At 43.6% G+C, this 22,913-nt stretch overlaps 1 protein-coding gene across 4 annotated transcripts in view; it reads right to left on the reverse strand.

Moving 5' to 3' along the window:
- Nucleotides 1-1,699: 1,699 nt before the first annotated feature.
- PTPN21 (protein tyrosine phosphatase non-receptor type 21) overlaps nucleotides 1,700-22,913 on the reverse strand; it is a 71,805-nt gene continuing 50,591 nt past the window's right edge. Inside the window, exons 13-20 of one of the 4 annotated variants that reach the window (XR_003795982.1) lie at nucleotides 19,135-20,561; nucleotides 13,787-13,924; nucleotides 12,707-12,928; nucleotides 9,872-10,000; nucleotides 9,450-9,684; nucleotides 8,845-9,005; nucleotides 7,238-8,615; nucleotides 1,700-2,663 (exon numbers count right to left, since the gene is read on the reverse strand). Coding sequence is in view for 1 of the 4 variants with exons in the window: in XM_029238630.1 (XP_029094463.1) it covers nucleotides 8,487-8,615; nucleotides 8,845-9,005; nucleotides 9,450-9,684; nucleotides 9,872-10,000; nucleotides 12,707-12,928; nucleotides 13,787-13,924; nucleotides 19,135-20,561 (2,441 nt within the window). In the remaining 3 variants the exon portion in view is untranslated. Of the gene's footprint in view, nucleotides 2,691-7,152; nucleotides 8,616-8,844; nucleotides 9,006-9,449; nucleotides 9,685-9,871; nucleotides 10,001-12,706; nucleotides 12,929-13,786; nucleotides 13,925-19,134; nucleotides 20,562-22,913 lie in introns of those variants that run through there. The other 3 variants (XR_003795983.1, XR_003795984.1, XM_029238630.1) reach the window with 3 other exon arrangements.

Raw genomic sequence — 22,913 nt, forward strand, 5'->3', positions numbered from 1 at the left:
TAGAGAAAGCCCACATGCAGCAATGAAGACCCAACGCAGCCAAATAAATAAATAAATAATTTTAAAAATAAGTAAAAGGGGCTTCTCTGGTGGCGCAGTGGTTGGGAGTCCGCCTGCCGATGCAAGGGACACGGGTTCGTGCCCCGGTCCAGGAGGATCCCACATGCCACGGAGCAGCTGTTTCCATGGGCCATGGCCGCTGAGCCTGCGCGTCCAGACCCTGTGCTCCGCAGCGGGAGGGGCCACAACAGTGAGAGGCCCACGTACTGCAAAAAAATAAATAAATAAAGATAAAAATAAGTAAAAAAATTAAATAGATAAGCAATAAGGATATATTGTACAGCACAGAGAATATAGCCAGTATTTTCTAATAACTACAAATGGTGTATAACCTTTAAGAATCGTGAATCACTGTGTTGTACACCTGAAACATACAATATTGTAAGTAAAGTATACCTCAATTTAAAAAATTAAAATTAAAAAAATATTTTAAAAAGGTGAGTTGACCTTCATTTTACCTGCAAGGAAGTTTAAACTCTTTTATTAGTTTTCTATTGCTGCTCTAACAAGTTTCACAAACGTAGTGGCTTGAAATAAAACCCCCATATTTACCAACTTACAGTTCTGGAAGCCAGAAGTCACGAAATCAAGATGTTGCCAGGGCTGCATTCTTCTTGGAGGCTCTAGGGGAGCATGTTCCTTTTCCAGTTTTTAGAGGCTGCCTGCATTTCTTCACTTGTGGCCCCTTCCTCCATCATCAAGCCCAGCCGTTTAGCATCCTTAAATCTCTCACCTCTGCTTTCGTCATCACATCTCTGCTCAATGTGACCCTCCTGCCTCCCTTGTAGAAAGACCCTGTGGTTACTTTGGGCCCACATGGATAATCCAGGACAATCTCCTCATCTCAAGAACCCTGATTTAATCACATCTGCAGAGTCCCTTTTGCCATGTAAGATAACATTCACAACTTCAGGGGAATAGAACATGGACACCTTTGGGGGCCCATCAGTCTACCACAATTGTAAATATCATTAACCTAATAAAACTTGCCTAAGTAAACCTTAGTGCCTATTACTTGTAGCCTGGCTATGTAATGAATCCCAAGTTGTGGTCTATATTGAACATCTACGGCTTTTTAATAACTAAAGCAGTTCTCCCACTTTAATATATATCAGAATCATCTGGAGACCTTGTTAAGGCAGATTTCTGGGTCCCATGCCCATAGCTTCTGATTCAGAATTTTCAGACCTGGGATGTACTTCAAGAATCTGCATTCTAACAAGTTTCCAATGTTGCTGGTCCAGAAACAACCCCACTAATAAATGAAGTGGACATTCAACCAATAACAGTAAGTTCCACTACAGGGATGATAGTGTGAGGAGCTCTGCCAACCTGCTGGGAAGTACATAAATATTTTTTCTTCAAATATATTAATTGTTCCACAAATGTCCTGATTAATGAAGTTGGCTGTTTTGATAAGATGCATTCTAACTCGTAAGTGATGGATGATGGTGGAGATGTGTGACGACAAACTGACAACTACTAGAAGAAACATCTATTGTCTGGAACATAATTTAAAATAACCCACTGGGGAAATGGGACTAATTATATGCCTCTTTGCGATCAGATCTAAAATTATAAAACAAAACAAACAAAAAAAGCTTTAATTGAACTATTCACACACAAATCATATCTTGCTTCAATATTTATTTTTATGGCAAAAATAGACTATAATATATTCATTTCACATATATTACATTCATTCAAACTTTTTTGCCCATTAAATGTACACACTTTTATAAACCAATGACAGTTTAGAAGATCTAAGCTCTTCTGATTATACATTTTTACGTTATTGATCATCAGACAGTAGCACATAAAATTGCTTTTTAAACTAGAAAATACTAGACAACTATGTATACAACCTGATTTCAAAAAGGTAGAATTCCCAGTGCATTGTTTGAATTATAGGGCAACTTTCTGAGGAAATATATTTCATAAACATTTTCTCCAAATTTTTAAGTTTCCTAGGACTATTAAGTCATATTTACTGTTGGAATTTTTATTTAAATAGGCTTGTTATCTAGATATTCATTTTTAAACTATGCTTTGCTAGCATAGGGTAGGGCTTGGATTGCTTCAGTTTTTAACAAAGAAATACACAACAAATTTATGTTCTGTTGCAGTGTAATTCTTCATCTGAACTAAACAGCATCATTAGAATTCAAAATATCTCCCTCTTTTAAGCACAAAAGAGTGAAACATTAAGGTGTTTTTATAGGAAAATATTTAACATTTGCATGATAAAAACTAAGTGTTTTATATTTTAATGTAAAAAATTACTTGAGAATACAGTAAAAAGCAAAAATATATTCTAATGGCCCAATGCCAATCTTTTGAGTAAGGTTTACTGTGCAACCAAGTTTTCTTAAGGCTTAATATTTCTAAAAATATTTTTAGCTTTCTCATTTTCAATGTGTTGTTTAGAAACCGAATACACTGATAATTGTGTAATAGCTCAATTCTACAACAAGAAATTAAGCTGCTTACTTTTAATATAGAAATGAAAAAGAATCTAATATGGAGAGTCTAAACTGATACTAACAGAAAATCTTCAAAAACATTAAGAATCATCCCTGTACAATAACTACTTCAGGGCTTCCCTGGTGGCGCAGTGGTTGGGAGTCCACCTGCTGATGCAGGGGACACGGGTTCGTGCCCCGGTCCGGGAAGATCCCACATGCTGCGGGGCGGCTGGGCCCGTGATACATGGCCGCTGGCCCTGCGCGTCCGGAGCCTGTGCTCCACAATGGGAGAGGCCACAGCAGTAAGAGGCCCACGTACCACAAAAAAAAAAACAAAAACAAAAAACTACTTCAACTCCTCTATTGGGTCACAAAACCAAACTATGCAAATAAAACCCACTAGAGCACTACTAATCTAAAAGGTGTCACAAATTATAGCATTTTTTCCTTCTGTTTTTTTATTTCACCTTTTTGTTTTGTGGGCTTAAGATTTTGTATTACTTTTAATCTTGTTTTTATTAAATCTGTCTGGAAATAAGTTTGTCACCTCTGGAGAATATTTACTTTTTATCAGGTTATTTGTTAGACTGAACCAGTGTGGTATTATTCCAGTAAAACTACAAAACCATTAGATCCTTTTAGGACACTTAACTCTAAGATTAAATTACATTTCAATAAATATTACTATAAAGTAAGTAACAAAAGATTTGTCTCATTCAATGGTCCATTACTTTCATGTGATTTCTAATAAATTTCTGGAAAAAAATGTTTGGACAGTCTCAGCATTTATGATAGCAGTCTGACGTGCGATACTTGCACTCTTATGAAAAATGAGTAACTGAACTTATATTTCCCATTTACTTGTTCAGTTTTCCTCAGCTGATAAATGAGCAGGTGGAAGTGAAAAGCCAGTTACCATTAAATCTGTACTAGTCTCATCAACCTACCCCCAAAAATGAGGATCGACAGGTTCATGTTCCGGATAACCCAGATAATCCAACCTTCTGAATTTCTTTGGTAGCATAGACCTGTTCCTAAGAGTGAATACTGTACATCTTTTCTTCATCAAGCTTTTAGAGCGTGAATTTAAACTACACAGGCGCACTTAAAATGTCAGTAGTGACAACCAAAATTAAGTACTGGTCTTCATACACCGTTTAAAAACCTCCTACCAGTTCAGTTTAAAATTGCAGATTTATTACACTGGAATCATGTACTGCTATAGCCAGTATGGGTACACTGTATTATAGATTCAAAGCCAAAGCATCTTCGAGATTTTAAATGGTCCTTTTATATGACACACCACAGTCATATTTAATGGAAGGAATAATGATCAAAATATCTAACTAGTAAGTAATTTTCAAAAATTTGGAACAGTATGTTAGCCAAACTGTTAGTTCTACAGGTAGTTCAAACAATTACTCCTTTCTTATCACTCATTTATACTTATTTATAATATTAAAGGATAATTTAAAATAAGTATATGGTTACTACCTCTTTCTTAACCCAGCAACATATTGGACAATGTTCAGATTTACTCTAGTTTTTTAAAGCTAAGCATTTTAATTTAAACATTTTTGGAAATATGATGTGCAGCCAGGCCCTAATCATATACATGTGACCTAGAGATACTCTTTACAGGGGAATATTCGCCTTGGAACTGCTGCTTCCTCAGCTGGGTGCTGCAGACCTTATACTTCCTTCTTGATCCAGGCCCATCTTCTACTTCCCATTTCAGGCCAGTGACAATCCAAAGGTAGATACGTAAACAGAAACAGGAAAGGTACGGGGAGGCATTGCCAATTCATCCTCCTTCATCCCGCCCCGCCTCACAGGCAGTCTCAGGGGCAGCATCCCTGCTCATCTTCATCATATATCCCATGCTGTTCCTTACTCTTCATGTGCCACTCAAGTTTCTGAGGCAAATGATGGGACATTAACGTTATGTGGAATTCTCTCATGGAACACTGGATCAATCTGACTCCAGTTGCTTGCTGAGGCCCTGTCCCCACTGCCCGGCTGACCCAGAGAGAATGCTTTGTGCTCTCACCAGCAGGGTGCAGTAGGGAGGAAAGCTGCTGTGTGTTTTTCTTAGAGTACGGGTGACGGGGAGGTGACCACCACTGTCTACCTTTCAGAGCCCCTGTGGTTTAAATAAGCTTTGGGAGGGCAAACCAAGAAAGTTGATACCCACTTATAGCAACATTTCCCCCTTGTAAACAATACTCTCAATAATTTAACATATATCTGACCTTTTAGAGCATTAATTCTTATTTGGGAACTACCTGAACTATATAGAAAACTATGCCACTTTAACAACCGAAGTACCCCTTCAAATGTGTTCTGAAATCCTCTATCCACCCACCCCTAACACATGCAAACCTTAAACAACCAGACTTTCTGATTTTTCCTCATTTTGTATAAGTAATTATAGCTACTTAGGGTAAATGGAGCCCTTATCTCAGGAATTTGAAAAATTCATGTTCTTTCGAGAATTGTTTTCCCAGGCAAACTCCTAAAGTATCTATTCCTCTATTTTTGAAATGTCTATCCCTCAGTTCAAAAAAAGAGCCCCCTCCAATTTAGATTATTTTAATAAACTTTAAACTGGAAAGAGATGGTTTAGCTTATTCCACATGAAATCTTGATGGAAAGCAAATTCCCTAAATTTACATCTAAAAGAATTCCTTTAAAATGTCTGATTTTTTAAATGATTTACAATAAACAGTAATTCTTTATATTTTAATACATGTAAAGTTTCATATTATGTATAATATGGACATCCATATTTTCTTAATATTGTGAACATTAACTTATCAAACCCATTTGAAATGATGTCTCTTCTGATGATGAAAGCTTCACAAAAAAGTTGGCCATGCCATGCTGTCATCACTCCATCCTACACTCCTCCTCTGGGCTTCTGCCTAGACCTTGGTCTTTCTGGGAATTTCTAAGAAAGCACAGCTTCTGTTTTAATCCTGCCAAAATGTTTTAAAGGCTAAATTCTAGGGTTTTCTGAATATTTCACAGTGGATGTTCCAGAAGAATATATGTAATAATGATTGCAATTAACATTTCAAATCATACTCTAAAATGAATACTTCCTGTGTTCAAAACTACCAACTAGAGTATTTTATCAAAAGAGTCCACTAATCAGGAAAACTGAGGCCAGAGATGCCAACAATGATCAGTGGAAAACACTGGTTTATAACCTACTTTTTATGAAAATGTATATTTGGGTAATTTTGATATGAAATATCAACGAACTAAAAGACACTAAAATACTGAAGCACTGTGTAAGTTTGGCAGACAGAACATCCTCAACTCAGACATGGCTGAGCCTATGGAAACCTCAATGTTCTACAGTTTGCTCTTGAAAATCACATTACTTCAAAGTCTAGTAATGTAGATTTATTTTTATTCAGAAATACTTTCGTATTCACTAACTGTTAATTAAAAGTTTAAAAATTCAAAAGGGACACAAAAAAATTACATGGGTCTTAAAGCTATGACAAACATGCGAGTTTTAAGAGTGACATTTATACAGTGTAATTTAGCCCTCATAAGTAATTTTCTTATAATCAAATTATTACAACAGGAACACAAACATACCATATATTACTCTTTAGATTTTGTTTTACAGTATGTTCTTGTCAATGGGACACTTCAAAATGTTTAAACCTGACAGAAAAGCATTTTTTTAAAAAACGTACCATGGAAGAAAAAAAGCATCAGAAACACTCTACATGGTGTGGAGATGGGAAATATTACAATAAAAAACTCTTATTCCATTCTCCTGGGGAGCTCTTCCTGAATATTTGCACTTGGGTCTATTGTTCTTTAAACAATTTTAGATTTAAAATCAATTCTTTCTTCCCAAGTGAGAAATATGCCCACTTTCAATATTCATTTTCATCAATACCGTCTGAATTTTCCTCTCAGGTGGTTGGTTTCTGGGTCATAGTTCGGCAGATACACACACTGTATAAAGGAAATCCTGACTTACAGCTAATGACACACACTTAGCAGTGACAATAATGAGTTAAACTGCTTTAGGAGTTAACACGGGAATCAGAACTATCCCTAGGATATTGTAATTTGGGGAAATAATCCTGGATTTGACATTTCAGAAACTGTGTTGTGGAGACGCAGCCTCAAGAAGGAAGAAAGAGATGGCTGCTCAGCTAAACGGACCAGTTCGTCCTTCCTTACCTCTTCAGCTCCCATGTGACCAGGCCATGCCAGCCTGGCCTGGTCCTGCCCCCTGGGATGGGCCTACATGGGACTGGGGGGAGCGGAGCTAAAGTTGACCTCAGGTGTGAAGTTAAAGGATTAAGGAGCCAAAGTTCCGGTACATCTTGAACACCACAGTCATCTCTGGGGGCCCCGCAAGTCTGGGCTGTGGTTTGGGGAGATGAGGTAAGACTATTACTAACACTTCCCTTCTTTCAACCAAAAGAAAATAAAGCCTCTTCAAGGCTTCTTTTTTTTTGTGGTACGCGGGCCTCTCACTGTTGCGGCCTCTCCCACTGCGGAGCACAGGCTCCGGACGCGCAGGCTCAGCGGCCATGGCTCACGGGCCCAGCCGCTCCGCGGCATGTGGGATCTTCCCGGACCGGGGCACGAACCTGTGTCCCCTGCATCAGCAGGAGGACTCTCAACCACTGCACCACCAGGGAAGCCCCAAGGCTTCTTTTAATCATCATATAAACCTGATTTGTCAAAAAAAAGAAGAGAGGTGCAGGTGGAAGAACTTCAAGGAAACAGAGCGAGTCACTGCCAGTGATGGGCCCTGAATTTCCTGGGGATACCTTCCTCGGGAGGTCAGCCCCCAGACTCTTCCCAAGCCCCCCACTCTCCATGCCAGCATCTCAGTCTGAGTATAGATAACACTGCATTTTCTGTAAAGACAAAGGCAGCTTGCATTTACCATCTTGCATGTACACTGCACTTACTCTTGTCCTAGTCATCCTACATACTCATTCCTGATCTCTTCCAAAACACTTTCAATATGTCCGTTGTTACTGTTTCACCTATAAAGCAACACATATATTAAAAACTCAGATTTATTGTTTTCAACAACAAAAAGTGCTTAAAACCATCTTATGCAACTGTTTTTCACTTCATTTTCAACCAATAAAATCAAACTCATTTGGGTTTATGAATAATACTGAAAAAAAAATAGTGAATCTGATTATTTTCATACATTTTAAATAATGTGCCTTCATTCCCAACTTTAACTTACATTAACTGACTCATCTCAGTACCTTAATGAGCTGAACTCTTGTTTGGAAAATACAGAAGGTACAAATATATAGAATTTTTAGGATAAAAAATTTTCTGAATATAAAAATGTTTTCTATGTTTCGAAATAACACTTTTAGATTCTTCTTGTAGCTTGGGGTTTGGTAACTACATTGTTAAGTACCCAAGATTTCTTTAAAATAACAAAAGATAATAACATAGTTTTAAATACAAAGTTATATAGGAACTACTCACATCTGTGGATCATCCCCATGGAAAGTTCAGTTTCTTAATAAGAAAACCCCAAATATTTTAGTCATAAAATAAAATTCCATTACCAAAAACTAGTTTAAGATAGAAACCTATACGCCTTAGTGATTGCCAGAATTGCCCAGCGTAGCTTCAGCGAAATAGAGAATTATCTAGAAAATACAATCTCCAAATGTGTGCAAGGACTGCAAATCGGACAGATCAGAGCAGGGCAACGCCCTCAGAACCAAGTCCTTCCTCTTCGGCATCTTTCCCAGGTTAAACCCCCTCTTCAGCCTTGTGCTCTGCATACTTCCTTCCATGTGCCACCATTCATCCCGTCACTTACGTCCTGATGTAGCATTCCGCGTGCACCGAGTGGAGGAGAGAGCATGAGTTCGGCAAGCACTTTTTTTTTCCGCTGTAAACGCTTCACATGATCGGGTCCCCGTAGGAAGTTGTGGGAGCTTATATGAGCCTTGAGCTTTTCAGGAACTGAATGAGAACTCGGTAAACGAACGTGTACTGGCAGAGGGTCTGCACCATCATCATTCTCTGTTGCCTCAGCATGTCCAGCACCCGTGGGATGTCCAGCACCTAGATTGAGAGAAGCAGTGATGAGGGTAATGCACACCCTGGCGGCGGGGGGCGGGGGGGGGAAGCAAGCGTCCTAGCAGAAATGTGGCTTCAATCAGAGCATTAGCATCTTCAATAGAGAATCCCTGAGGACGTTTGTTCAGAAGGAGCTGTCAGGTCACTAGGTCCCTCTCCTCCCTGGCCTTGTGCCCAGCCCACCTCTTCCCTCATCAGCAGGGAAAATAAGCACCTCGTTGTGTTCCAGACAGGCAATCATGATCTCTGACAAAATAACGACGCCAGTCCGTCCCACGCCAGCGCTGCAGTGGACCAGTAATGGAGGGTTGGGGCTTTTTGGTTCACTTGTACTATTTGTATGGCGTCGAACAGACTGGATCTCTTCAAGGTATGCTGTGAAATATCAATGAAACAGAAAAATACAAAGGGATTAAGGCCTATCAAATTGACAATTTTCAGGTCATCTCCACTGATTGAGAAAACTCCAGATACAGAGCACCAGGTGCCAATTAACCAACCCCAACTATTAACTGACAGTGTGATCTTGGGCAAGTCCCTGACTCCTCCTGGGCTTCCATTTTCTCATCTACAAAATGAAAAGGAGGAGAAACTCTCTAAGAGTCAGTAATGGCATTCTACTCATTACCAAATTATGCTTTAAAACCTCTTCTGTTAAGCCTCCCCTAAACACTTGAAATTTTTATTTTAAAACAAGCCCACAGCTTACATGGGACAACATAAAAGAAATAAAGGAAATGTTTCAGGAACTTAAGTCTTCCTCTCTGTGGTGGGTTTAACAGCTCTGGCAAAGGCTGTGCTGGGAATGAAGATACTTACATAAAAATCCCTTGAGGTCCTCTGGACAGCCATGCTCAGGCCAGTCTGTGTACTGGAGATGCCACACCGTCCTCTCCTGCCCCGTGAGAAGGTGCTTCATCTTCAAGCCCGTGGTGGCATAGCAGCCAGAGTCTGTGCGGAACCGGGTGGTGATCTTAAACCTTCCATAGGTGACAGTGTTGTGCCTGGAACCAAGGCGTGGCCAATACCTAAAGCTCTTCTCCCTTCCACCCTCCTGTTAGAGACAAGTGCAGTTAAAACATAATACAAGAGTCAGCAAAGGATGCCCCTCAGAGAGCATGTCTGAAACTCAGAACTGCAACCTTACCCTGCCCATTTCTCTAAAAGTCAAGATTACACATGATCAACATAAACTGTTTTTCTGAGGCTGAGAAAATCAATTAAGAGAAATGAGTACTTACCTCTTCTGCTGTCACCATTGCTATAATTGCAATTCCCTGTTCCCACACCATCTGCCAAAAGTCCTGACAGGTATTTTGTAATGGTCCCTGAGTGGCAATATAATCCCATTCAATTCCACTGACAGAGACCTGAAATTACAAAAGGTTTTAAAAGAAATTAATATGTATGTGTATAATACATGTATATACATTTGTTCATGGTAACATGAAGAAAGCAAACTGAAATATTCAGCAGAATAAAGAAAGACTTTTATCTTATTCTTTTTCCTTATTAGTGCCATTTCCATTACTGATATCTTTATAAACGTATGTGCTATGAATTCACATAATATCTATGTGACCTAGGGCAATTTCCTTAAGCTCTCCAAATTTCAATTTTCATCTATACAATAAAAATATTCCCTACCCTCATGTTGTCAGGATTAAGCGAGCCAATATGTATGGTGCCCTGCACATGATAGGTTCTTAATAAATTATTGTTATTGCTGCTGTTAGGTTCTTCTCATAAAAATAATATCAACGTCATCATATCCCAAATCTCAAACACAATTTTCCCTTGTAAAGTACTACACACACTGGATCAAGTACTAGCAATTGAGTCAAAACCTAAGTTAAACATCAAATTTCTAGGGGAAAAAAGTCTTCCTACCTAAGGAGTTCACCTCTGAACTTCTGAGTCAGGATCACCCTCCATACTAAATTTCCACTTAGGATTTAACCTCCTTGAAAACAGTCTAATATAATAATTACAGGATTTGTAGTCAGGAAATCTGGGTTAAATCTCGGCTCCCCCACTGCTGAGTGACGACTATAACCGCTTTCCGAGTGCCCCGAGTGTAAACTCTGGGCCACACACCCTTCCACTCATGCCCCCATTTAAGGCTGCAGCCTGAGTCACACCCCCATCCTCCCACTGGGCCCGTGGTGGGTGGCACCAGGCACCACAGCGAACAAGAACCAGGGAGGAAGGATCTCATGGGGAGCAAAATGGGGGAGGTCAGCACTTCCTTATTCAGAGATAAGTACAAGGAGGTCCCACACTGCTAAGTGGTCGATCCACGAATTCTGAAGTCAGACACTTTCCACTGTTCTTCGGGCTGTCTCTGAAGATTCTGAAATACCACCACAGAACCACAATGTTATTCAACCGTCATCCACTCAGTCATGGGAGACTGGCTAAGCTATTCCAAAGAGATGCTCAGTTCTTAAATAACTTATGCCCATGTTTAAAAAGCTTGTGCACAAATTCCCAAAGACCATCAAGGGTACTGGCTTTCACAGGCAGACTGCTGGGCCTCTACAAAGTCTTAAGTGTGAAACGGCTCTCATCAAACATCACTTGCAAACTAAATAAAATGTGGGAAAGAAGGGAAATAACACCTGCCCATAGACACTTACTCATTCACTCACTATAAGGAAATTTCTTCTTCCCAAAACAACGAACTGACTCTCCAGCCAGCATGCAGAAGACAGAGCATCTGGCTTTTCTCACCTTCCTGTTGTGAATCATCACTTTTTCCATTTTAATGGGTGTAACGTTACCCCAGTTAAACGGCATTATACTGTTTACAGGGAAAAGGCAGCACTGCTTAAGAACAAAATAATGTTTAAAAATGATTAAAAGAGGGACCTCCCTGGTGGCACAGTGGTTAAGAATCCGCCTGCCAATGCAGGAGACATGGGTTTGATCCCTGGTCCAGGAAGATCCCATATGCTGTGGAGCAACTAAACCCATGCGCCACAACTACTGAGCCTGTGCTCTAGAGCCCACGTGCCACAACTACTGTAGCCCGCACGCCTAGAGCCTTTGCTCTGCAATGAGAAGCCACCGCAATGAGAAGCCCGCGCACCACAACGAAGAGTAGCCCCCGCTCGCCACAACTAGAGAAAAGCCTGTGCGCAGCAACGAGGACCCAACACAGCCAAAAATAAACTGATTAATTTTTAAAAATTGTTCTTATAAAATATTTAATGGCTACAAAAGAAAATAAATGATTAAGAGGGACTTCCCTGGTTGTCCAGTGGTAAAGAATCCGCCTTCCAATGCAGGGGATGCGGGCTTGATCCCTGGTCAGGGAACTAAGATCCCATATGCTGCGGGGCAACTAAGCCCACGCGCCACAACTACAGAGCCCACACGCCCTGGAGCTTATGCACCACAACTAGAGAAGAGAAAACCTGCACGCCACAACTAGAGAGAAGCCCATGCGCCACAATGAAGAGCCGGCGCACCACAACAAAAGATCGAGCATGCCTCAACGAAGATCTCTCGTGCCGCAACTAAGACCCGACGTGGCCTAAAAAATAAAAATAAATTAATTAATAAATTTAAAACTGGGAGAATGCTAGAAAGGCTGGAGGCACGGAAGTACTTAAACTTGTAACAATCTTAAAAACAAATGACTAAGAGAGTATGCAAAGAGCGCAGACGGCACCACCATAAGGAAAAGCTTTGGTAAACACCAGACGCTTCTTTTACATAAAAATGCATGTAGGTATGTGATAAGGAAAAACTAGCAATTCAGTTGCTCTTGAGAGAATTTATGAGCTATAAAGAGGTCTTCAGATTTAGAAGCACAAAGTTCTCAAGTCAGACAAATGAGTGATCCCAGAGTCCTGGTAACAACGCTGGGCGCAGAGGGATCCAACACATGGAGGCAGCAAACACTGTGTGTCCAGCCTTGGTGTATGGATTTCCCAACTTACAGTACAGTTTGTCCCAACGGTTCAAAACTAGGATGTTCTTAGAAAACAGACATGAATACAATTCTTACCATTCTCCTAATTTAACTGAAAACTTCACATCCTGTGTATCACTCTAAACATTCCCCTCACCTTAATATGTGACGCGTTGATGTAACCGGTATTGTTTTCTTTGGTTGGGACCAGTTCCACTCTGGCATCGTCATAGGGAAGAACATCTTGGAACCGATTTCTTTCTGCATTTTCAGGGAGTCGTGCGGTTGAATACTCCCCATCAACGAGCCGTTTTTTAAGAATTCTTTCATATTCTGTGAATACCATTCCTTGTTCTAACCGCTGTTCCAGAATTTTACACTGAAAAATAGAAAGTGAGGAATAATATGAATACAGTCCCATGCCACAGCTGCATTTTGACCGTACACTTGAAATCTCACTTTCTGCTTCAAGTCCAGTATTATCTAATATTGAAAATTCTAGATGAAACCAAAGTTAAATTTAACAAGTCATAACAACAAAAGAACAAATGAAATAATATTATTGGTGAGAAACATGATGCAGACTTCTGTGTAAACTTGGCCTAAAACAATTCATTGAATTCATCTTCTCTAAATCTATAGTCAATTATATGACTCCCTAAGAATGGAAAATTCTCCTGAAGAACAGTAAATCCTAAAGTAGGATAATCAATTCCAACCTCTATGAACAAATGCTGCAATTTTATAATATATATAAAAAACAGAAAAGATTATTGGAAACTATCTCCAGTTGTAAGCAAATTAATTTTTGCTTAGCATAATCCATGCCTGTCTAATTTTGGTATCATAGAACCTCATAGCAAATACATCTCAGTCACAAAGTTTTGAAAAATTCAGTAACCATTCACTGTTAAGTTTTCAATGTAATGAAAGCAGTCGATATCTGCTTTCCTTCCTATGTGTATATGCACATTTCCTCTAAATTCACGGCCAGAAGAAAGTAAAGAACAGTATTCAGAAACCAACAGACAAAAATCAACATTTAGCCTGAAATTATCTATTTAAGACATTAGCTATAAATTTGCCCCAGTTTTGAAGGCCAGATGACAAAATTCCTAACACTCATTTATAATTATCAAATGTGTTAGAAAATTCAGGAAAATCTCAAGAAGGCAGTTCTGCAACACTGTATCAGCGGTTCCAGGGCAGGCGTGCAGACCCGTGGTCTGGTACGTACCCTCTCATCATTCGTGGCTCTGGCAGGCACCTCCTTTCCTTCATCAGGCAGAGGCAGTCGAGACAGGGAGAGTCCATTTAGGGCAGCCAGTTTGAGAGGACCAATTTTTTTTGCATCTACTCGGCTCTTTTTCATTCCCTACAAAAATATTTATATGTATATATCAAATATACACAAATACAATCCCTTTGAAAAGAGATTTCAGTGGACTGAAGACAGTTAACAGAGGGTGGGTTCTCCTAAACCAACAACCACAGGAGAGCTTACACTCCACACACACACACACACACACACACACACACACACACGTTTGTTTCACAAAGATTAGGAGGAAGACATTCCTTTTAAGGGCAAAGCCCTGATAAGTCTTCCAGATATAAGGTTTTGAAATGCAACTGGTTTCAGGGCTCTGTTGTAATGAAAGGTGAGGCTCCAAGCAGACAGCATTCCTTCACGGGACTCCTGAATATCAAACCGCGACACACACAAAAATCAGCTGCAATCCACAAAGAGGGTTTTAAATGCAGTCACCTCATTGCAATAAGCTTTTATACATTTTAAAAAAATACAAATTCGTTCTTTTTCAGTGTCTTCTCTGGTGGCTCTATTGTATTCTACATTCTGTGGCAGACTTGTGTGACCTGGGTTGGCTCACCACACCTCTGGTAAATGCAGTTAGAACCACCACATTTTTAAATGAGGAGAACATCATTATACCAAGAGAGGGTACAAGAGAGGGCACAGACGGAATTCTGTCTCCTGAAAACTGGTGTTTCCTAAAGTTATTATTAAAGCCAATGATTTTGCTCTCTGAGGCAAACAAGCCCAAGAATGCCAAGTCTTCTTCAACAGTCTACACCTCCTTGGAAGCCACAGTAATTATCACAACTGTAGCCCTAATTTGACAGAAATGGTTTTCTCAGTTCTATCTCATAAATGAAATCAGCAGCTCTCTTCTGTCTCATAAATAAAATCAACTTTACTGCAGCTCTGTCAGCCTTGGAGAGAGGGAGGCTACACAGACTAAAAGGTTCCTGCTCAGGCTAAAATGTCATGATTCTCATGTGTGCAGAAAACAGTGGTGTGCAGAAAGCAGGTAAATGTTTAACAATGGACTTTGTGGCGGGGGAGTGGGAACAGTTCTGATGTGTGAAGTTTGCCAGGTTCCACGGTACAAATACTCCCATCACAGCTAATTTCAATCTGCCAGTGTAACATCAGAGGCCTCACAAGAGCCTGAAAATTTAACACTCAGCTCCCACCAGCCAGCAGAGGTGGCTCCAGCACTGCTTGGCCTGAAAATGACTCAAAAGGCCCCAGCACACGTGTGCTGGATGATTGGTAAGGTCAGTTCTAAAGCCAGTATTTTTTTAAAACTTTATTTTATTTTATTTTATTTATTTTCGGCTGTGCTGGGTCTTCATTGCTGCGCATGGGCTCTTTCTAGTTGCAGTGAGCGGGGGCGACTCTTCGTTGCGGTGCGCCGGCCTCTCATTGTGGTGGCTTCCCTTGTTGTGGAGCACGGGCTCTAGGTGCACAGGCTTCAGCAGCTGTGGCTTGCAGGCTCTAGAGTGCAGCAGTTGTGGCGCATGGGCTTAGTTGCTCCACAGCATGTGGGATTTTCCCGGACCAGGGCTTGAATCCGTGTCCCCTGCATTGGCAGGCAGATTCCTAACCACTGCACCACCAGGGAAGCCCCAAAGCCAGTATTTGAAGAAAGGGTCTTATAGTCAAAACTCACTTCAAATACCCCTTACTTAGCCCTCAGAGTACAAGAGCATGGTTTTAAATGTACAACCCGTACAGTGATTTCTCGTGTCAGAACCACCACATAAGACTAAGGGTGAAACAAAAACTCTATGCAGATGCACAAGCACTCAAACCAGTCTACCTTTTCCAGATAGCAATCAAGTCGCCATAGGTGGAGATGGGTGGAGAATTCTAAAATGTTCCTGCTTCTCTGCAATTTATTTCACTGTTTTTAATACTAAACCTCTAGAACCATAATTCGCATTAGTATATTCGCTTGCTGTAACAATTAAAATAATGGCCACCCTGAGTTACTATGAAGGGGGTCAGAGGATTAGCAGGGGGTTGGACTCTTCAGCTCTTGGGAAGCCAGTAAGTTAAATGTATGATGCCACCTCACAGTAACAAGTTAAACTTGACGGAGCATTTTCCCCCAACAACCCTCTGGGGTCATCTCGGTTACAAATGAGAAAATGGGAGTCAGAGAGATTAAGTTGTTTGCCCAGTGTCACACAGCTGCCTCTTTATACATGGCAAATAGGGTCAACACAATAAAAACCGTGCATTAAAAGCAGTTATGCTGCATCATAGAATTTAGAAAGCACTTTTCATGCCTAACCCTATGTGGGACCTAACACAACGCCACAGCAGACAGAGGAGGGGTGACCGTCCTGTGTTACGGATGGAGAAGCTGAGGCTCTGGTGTGTGAAGGGCCCGGCCCACTGGGCAGAGAACTAATGAATGGCAGGTTCTAGACTCAGACCCAAGTTTTCCACTCTTAGGTCCTGTACCTTTTCCTGGGCCACAGCTGCCATTCACATCCCTTAAGTAGGGACACCCCTTATGTGAAAAGAAGGGGTGAAAAAGGATAATCCAATCACATAATCTCACTAATACTATAGGTCTAAAAGTCAAGGAGGGGGAAATTTTGTATTTTTAGAGAACCAAACCGATAAAAGTCCTCAGATTTAGCAGAATTTGCTGGGCCATTCAAAACTACAGGGACAATAGGCTTGAATACTGGACTCTACTCAAAACAAGTATCATTCGGGGAAAGACTCAGGTCACACATAAAAACTATGTTCATGATGTAATCAGTGAAGAGTGTCAACTATGAGAGGGCCCCGTCCAGCTGGCTCAGGACTCAGGCAGTTACTTCGGGAGACACGTCCACACCCTGTCCTGCCCTGAATCACTGATTGTGAGCCCATGCCCTCCGCTTCAGCCGACCTGAGACACTGGCCTTTACTGTCAGACAGATGAGTTAAGAATGTACTCCCAAGAAAAATTTAAAATAAATTTACAATTCCAACCCATTAAAAGGAAACACGTTTAAATTCACGGCACTACTGTAAGGAGTTTGAGTCTGTGTGTGCTGATCTATTTCATAACCACTATAATACTGTGTGAACTTTCCTCCTGCTTATGAAGATGTCTGTAGCATCTTAGAAGATCTAATAGTACACTAGGGCAGAACCACATTTGTGACGTGCCCTCAGGTCTGAATATGCCCACCAGCAAAAATGGGGGGAGGAGTCCCTAGCTGCCAGGACACTGGGAGCAACTGGGAGACAAAATGCATAGGCTAATTAATCACTTTCACTTGGCAGGAGCACAGGGCACAGGGAATGGAGCCCTGGGCAAGGAGGAGCCTGAGCAAGGAAGCCAGATGACTCAGAGTGGACACGCTGACATAACAATGCCACAGATGCCTGGGCAAAGCTGAGGAACTCAGAGTTAAAAGGTTTCAGTGGAAAGACAGAGAACAGCAAAGCTTAGACAAGCAATTATTACTTAATAAAATATACTACTTCGATGCAGAACAATGTAGAAGACAGGAGAACCAGTTGAGGAGATAAATATGGGTTTAAAATTTCAGTTCGGTCACTCATTAGACGTGTGACCTTGGGAAAGTTACTTAATATCTCAGAGTCTATTTTCTCATCTGTAGAAACAATAGGCCTGTTGTAAACTGGACATGGTAAAGCAGATGGCCTGCTCAGCACATGGTAAATGCTCTGGGAATGGCTGCTAGAGATGATGTTATGCTCTCTTATATTTTGCCTCAAGTAGATAAAAAGTGCTTAAACCACGGTTATTTATCATCCTGAATAGTAAGGAGCTGCATTTTCTACAAGGGACCTTCCTTGGGTTCTCAGTTCACTCAGTCTCTCTTTTAAAGAGACCTGGAGGTAGGAATGTAAATTGGTGCAGCCACTATGGAGAACAGTATGGAGGTTCCTTAAAAAACTACAAATAGAACTACCATATGACCCAGCAATCCCACTACTGGGCACATACCCTGAGAAAACCATAATTCAAAAAGAGTCATGTACCACAATGTTCACTGCAGCTCTATTTACAACTGCCAGGACATGGAAGCGACCTAAATGTCCATCGACAGATGAATGGATAAAGAAGATGTGGCACATATACACAATGGAATATTACTCAGCCATAAAAAGGAACAAAACTGAATTATTTGTAATGAGATGGATGGACCTAGAGTCTGTCATATAGAGTGAAGTAAGTCAGAAAGAGAAAAACAAATGCCGTATGCTAACGCACATATATGGAAACTAAAAAAATGGTACTGATGAACCTAGTGGCAGGGCAGGAATAAAGACGCAGACGTAGAGAACAGACTTGAGGACATGGGGCGGGGGAGGGGGAAGGGGAAGCTGGGACGAAGTGAGAGAGTGGCATGGACACATATACACTACCAAATGTAACATGGATTGCTAGTGGGAAGCAGCCGCATAGCACAGAGATCAGTTCGGTGCTTTGTGACCACCTAGAGGGGTGGGATAGGGAGCGTGGGAGGGAGGTTCAAGAGGGAGGGGATATGGGGAATATGTATACTTACAGCTGATTCACTTTGTTGTACAGCAGAAACTAACACAACATTGTTAAGCAATTATACTCCAATAAAGATGTAAAGAATAAATAAAGAGACCTGGAGCTCTTGGGTTTCTTGTCTTGACAAAGTGCCACCTTCCAGCTCCAGAATCACCCTCCAGCCCTCAGAGATCACAGCCCAGCAGTTCAAGCTGTACCCACACGGACTGCGACACAAGGAATACATTAGGGACACTTCGGGGAATGCTTCCCTCAGACCCCAAACAAGCAAACTGAACAAGAGCAGCCCTAGACCCTGCACCACAGCGGGGTATTTTTACGGGTGACTGACAAAGCAATCCTGGCTAAAGTCGTGAAACCTTTACTTCGTTTCCCATCACACTGCATTACTAAAACTTCCCATTCATTCTTTCTCTTCCATTCCACAGAGCCTCCTACATTTACCTTTCACTTCACCTAAGTTATCACCTCCAGCAAAACCACGAAAATTCTAATCCCTCCCCATTATTTCCATAGATACTCAAACTCAAAGTATTACAAAATAAGACAAAAACTGGGCAAAATATGTGTTGGCTGGTGGGGGGAAGGAGTTGAAACAACTTAAAAGGAAAAAAGCTGTAAAACATCAGAAGTAATGAGTGAAAGAAAAGATGGATAGAGGGCAGAAGGTGTTGAGAAGTCAGGTGTACAGGGCACCGTGCTGGGTTGGGTGAGCCCCCGTGCCCACTGAACGGCTCACCCCTAACGGCGGAAGCCCTTCCACGACGTTCTTCTTTCCGGAGAGGAGATCTGACACCGGCCTCTTCTTCAGAGAGTCCCTCCTGGCGCGGTACCTCCCGGACGTGGTGAGGTCGGACTCGGACATGGAGGGCGTCAGCAGCCCGTCCCTCCTGGGCCGCGGGCCTTCCCCGGGCGTGGGAACTGGGCTGCCGGCCCTCCCCTTTCTCTCGGCCTCAGTGACGTGGGCCTTGGGCTCAAGGCTGTGCGTGGGGCCGGCGGCCGGGGGGCCGGGCGTGTGGGGGCCGCTCCGCGGGGCTTGCTGGGAGTAGCTGCCCGGGGGCGCCCGCGCCTGCGCCCCGCGCCCCTCCTCCAAGTCCTCCTCCTCCTCCTCGCTGCTGTGTATCAGCATGGTGGCGTCTGAAAGGGACTTTTTGTGACCGTATCTCAGGCTCTGCTGCTCATCGTCCTCTTCTCGCTTTGTCCTTTCAGTGACGACTTTTGGCTGGGAGCCCGCGGAGATGGCCCGCGGAGCCACGTCCGCCGCTGACGCCGACATGGTCCTCTCCTTGAGCCGCAGGCCCTCAAAGCCGTGGGTCAGCCCGGCGATCTCAATGCTGTTCCTCTTCTGGAGCTGGGCGTGCCGGGCTGAGGTCAGGGGCTCGCTGACCTCCTGCAGGGAATGCGCCACCGGCAAGCTGTCCTCCTGGAACGTCTGGACAGAGTGATGGACCCGCCGGGTGATGAGATCGGGGTTGCTGCTGCTGATGTAGAGGTGGCGGGACAGGTCAGGGGTGCTGTTGGCGGGCCTGGGGTACGGGTAGGGGGGCGGCGGGCGGTACACCTGCGTCCTCATGATGTTGGGGGCTGGGTAGTCCCGGGCCTGGAGCTGCACGTTGGTCAGCTCGGGCACGCTGACGGCACCCACCACCGGCCGCCTCTCTGCGGGGTACGGGTAAGGGGCCTGGCTGTGGAAACTGTAATTCAGGTTGAACGGGTAGTGGGCCGACGGCGGGGAGCTGAAGTGCGCGTGCTCCCGGATCTCGGGCTGGCTGTAGACCAGCGCATCGGGCCTGCTGTACGCGTACGAGCTGCCGATGTTGAGGTTTCTCAGCGAGTGGCTCTGCCTCTCGGCGGGCGCCAGGCCTCTGTGGAGCTGCTTCATCACCGTCTCATAGTCGGGGGTCGGGCGGTAGGACGGGGGGATCAGGGCGCTGTGCCGGTGCGACGGGACGTAGTCAGGCCTCATGATGTCACTCCCGGTGATGCTCGGGTTCGAGGACATGGGTGAGGGCTGCAAGTAGGGCTGGGGGTTATTTAAGGAGCTGGTGCTGTGTGCACTGTAGACACTGCCGTCGCGGAGGCAACCACTCAGGTCAATCTGGGCTCGATCCAAACTTGTCTGAGAGTGACAGTAGTATCCATTCTGGCTGGTCACAAACAGGTTATCTGGGGGGAAAACAAAACATTTAAAATGTATATTTTAGGGCTTCCCTGGTGGCGCCGTGGTTGAGAGTCCGCCTGCCGATGCAGGGGGCGCGGGTTCGTGCCCCGGTCCGGGAAGATCCCACATGCCGCGGAGCGGCTGGGCCCGTGAGCCACGGCCGCTGAGCCTGCGCGTCCGGAGCCTGTGCTCCGCAACGGGAGAGGCCACAGCAGTGAGAGGCCCGCATACCGCAAAAAAAAAAAAAAAAAAAAGTGTATATTTTAAAATGAGATTTTCTAAATGTACAAAAGTGGATCAATTACTCTAGACAAATACTGAGACAGGCCCCGAATGTTGATGACATTCTCAGCGTACCTCATGAAACTCCACCCTGAAGTGACCTGGCTGTAGCCACAGCTCTGAGTGACCCTGGACAGGGGGTTTCTGGGAGCCTCGCCTCCTCATCTAGAGAATGGGGATGGCCCTGCCTACTCTAAGGATGGTATTCAGGGTTTGACACCCAATAAAGAGCAGCCAAATCTAAGTCCAATATTAAGAGTACAACTGTACCACAAAACACTGTCTTTTTCTGAAAGTCAAAAACGTGTTTTACTAGAGACACAAAGCAGGCTTTCTGGAAGTCTGGGGGACTGCAGGCAGAGATACTGTTCAAGGCTCTGGGTCTCTGACTCTGCTTTCTCCCCTCACTGGAGATGTGGCCTTGATGATGCTGAGCTAGTTCAAGCACCACCTTTCTGTAAACAGTTCCTTAAATGAAACTCTAGGTGGGCTGTAGAGATTCTTCCACAGTGAAGACACAAAAGGGCAATAGTTGGGCAGGATCTGAGCCTCTTCAGGTCCAACAGTGTCACCAGTAGCTGTATACCTCACTAGGGGCCAGAAGCCAAGAAGACCCTTGCTAAGACAGCCACACCTGCCCCCTGCTCCAGCCCCCATGCTTCAGTAAGATTGGGGTCCAAGAGCAGAATCTAGCTTGGCTGTGTGTGTGCCTGTGCGGGGCTGGTAGGAGGCATGTTTCTTCAGTCCAATCTGTAGTTCACCTGGAAAACTAATGAGGGTGATTTCTAACCATCAGAGAACAGCTGCCATCGAAAAGCATTCTTTTTTCGATTCAAAAGCCTCTTGTCGGTTTAAGTGCCAAATGATTATCAAAGTGAACATGCCACAGCCTCGTGTGTGGCACATACAGCCACAAAGGGATGGGCCTCAAACGCACCACTGTTTCTTCCTGTGGACACACAATGCTTCCTTGTTCCTGTCCATTTCCCGTATCTGGAACACTCTGCAATGTGCGTCTATGGAGTCCCCTCTACTCACTGCTGTCACAGCTCAGCCTCATTCAAGCCCGTCCAGACTCACACAATACCCGCCGGCCTGGCCTCCCCATCTCCAGGCTCCTCTGGGTACTCCGTGAACCATTCATTTACGAGTCTGTATGTGTAAAAGACTATGCTAAGAACTAACAGGGGGAAAATGACTGGAATCCAGATAAAGGGAAAGGTGTGTACCAAAATCACCAGAATCCAAGGAAGAAGCGTGACAATTAAAGGAGATAAGCGTTACAGGAGTCCGGAGGAGGGAAGGATCGCTTCCAGATTGGGCCAGGCTGATGGGACAGGGAGAAGACCAAGAACAACCCCCCAGGGGATACAGCCCTCAAGGGGCCTTGGGGTATGTGGGTGGGGTTTCATCAGTAGCCGGGCTCTCTACCTCTGAGTGTGCGCGGATCCCACCCAGCAATTTCCAGGCTCCCTTCTCCTTGCCACCGTGCCCAACATTCCAGATAGAAAGGGACCCCAGCCCGAGTCCCTGGGGAGGCTGACATGGAGCAGAGCCCTCCTGCCAGTGCACGATGGACACGGGTAACCTGAGAAAGAAGTAAGCTTTCCCGTGTAAGCCACTAAGAGTTTAGAATCTGTTCCCACACGGCAGCCTAGCCCATCCTGACTGGGCGGAAGCATGTGGGCAGGAGGGTGCGTGGGATAAGGACCCTTGTGGGTGACAGAGCAATGCGGGCAAAGCTGGGAGACGAGGCACAGAGGGCGTGCTCGGTCTGGCTGGAGTACCAGGTAGCCGGAGAGGATAGAGAACAGTGGGGAATAAGACAGGAAGAGTAGCATGAAGAAACATCACAGAGAACGTTGAACACTAGACAAAGGAACGATCGTCAGGGAGATGGGATAAGATGAGCCTGGCTGCTGAGTGTCAGGTGAACCAGCGAGAGTGGGGATTGAAGACTGAAGATATCAGCAGCTATGATGCAAGAACTGAGATGCTTAAAAAAAAAAAAAAAAAAAAGAACTGGATTAGGAGCAGAGGGACATGGCGAAGGGGATATGGAAGAGATGTTACAT

The sequence above is a fragment of the Monodon monoceros genome, unplaced genomic scaffold, assembly GCF_005190385.1.
Source record: "Monodon monoceros isolate NGI ecotype Baffin Bay Population unplaced genomic scaffold, NGI_Narwhal_1 Super_Scaffold_21, whole genome shotgun sequence".
NCBI classification, from domain to species: Eukaryota; Metazoa; Chordata; class Mammalia; order Artiodactyla; family Monodontidae; genus Monodon; species Monodon monoceros.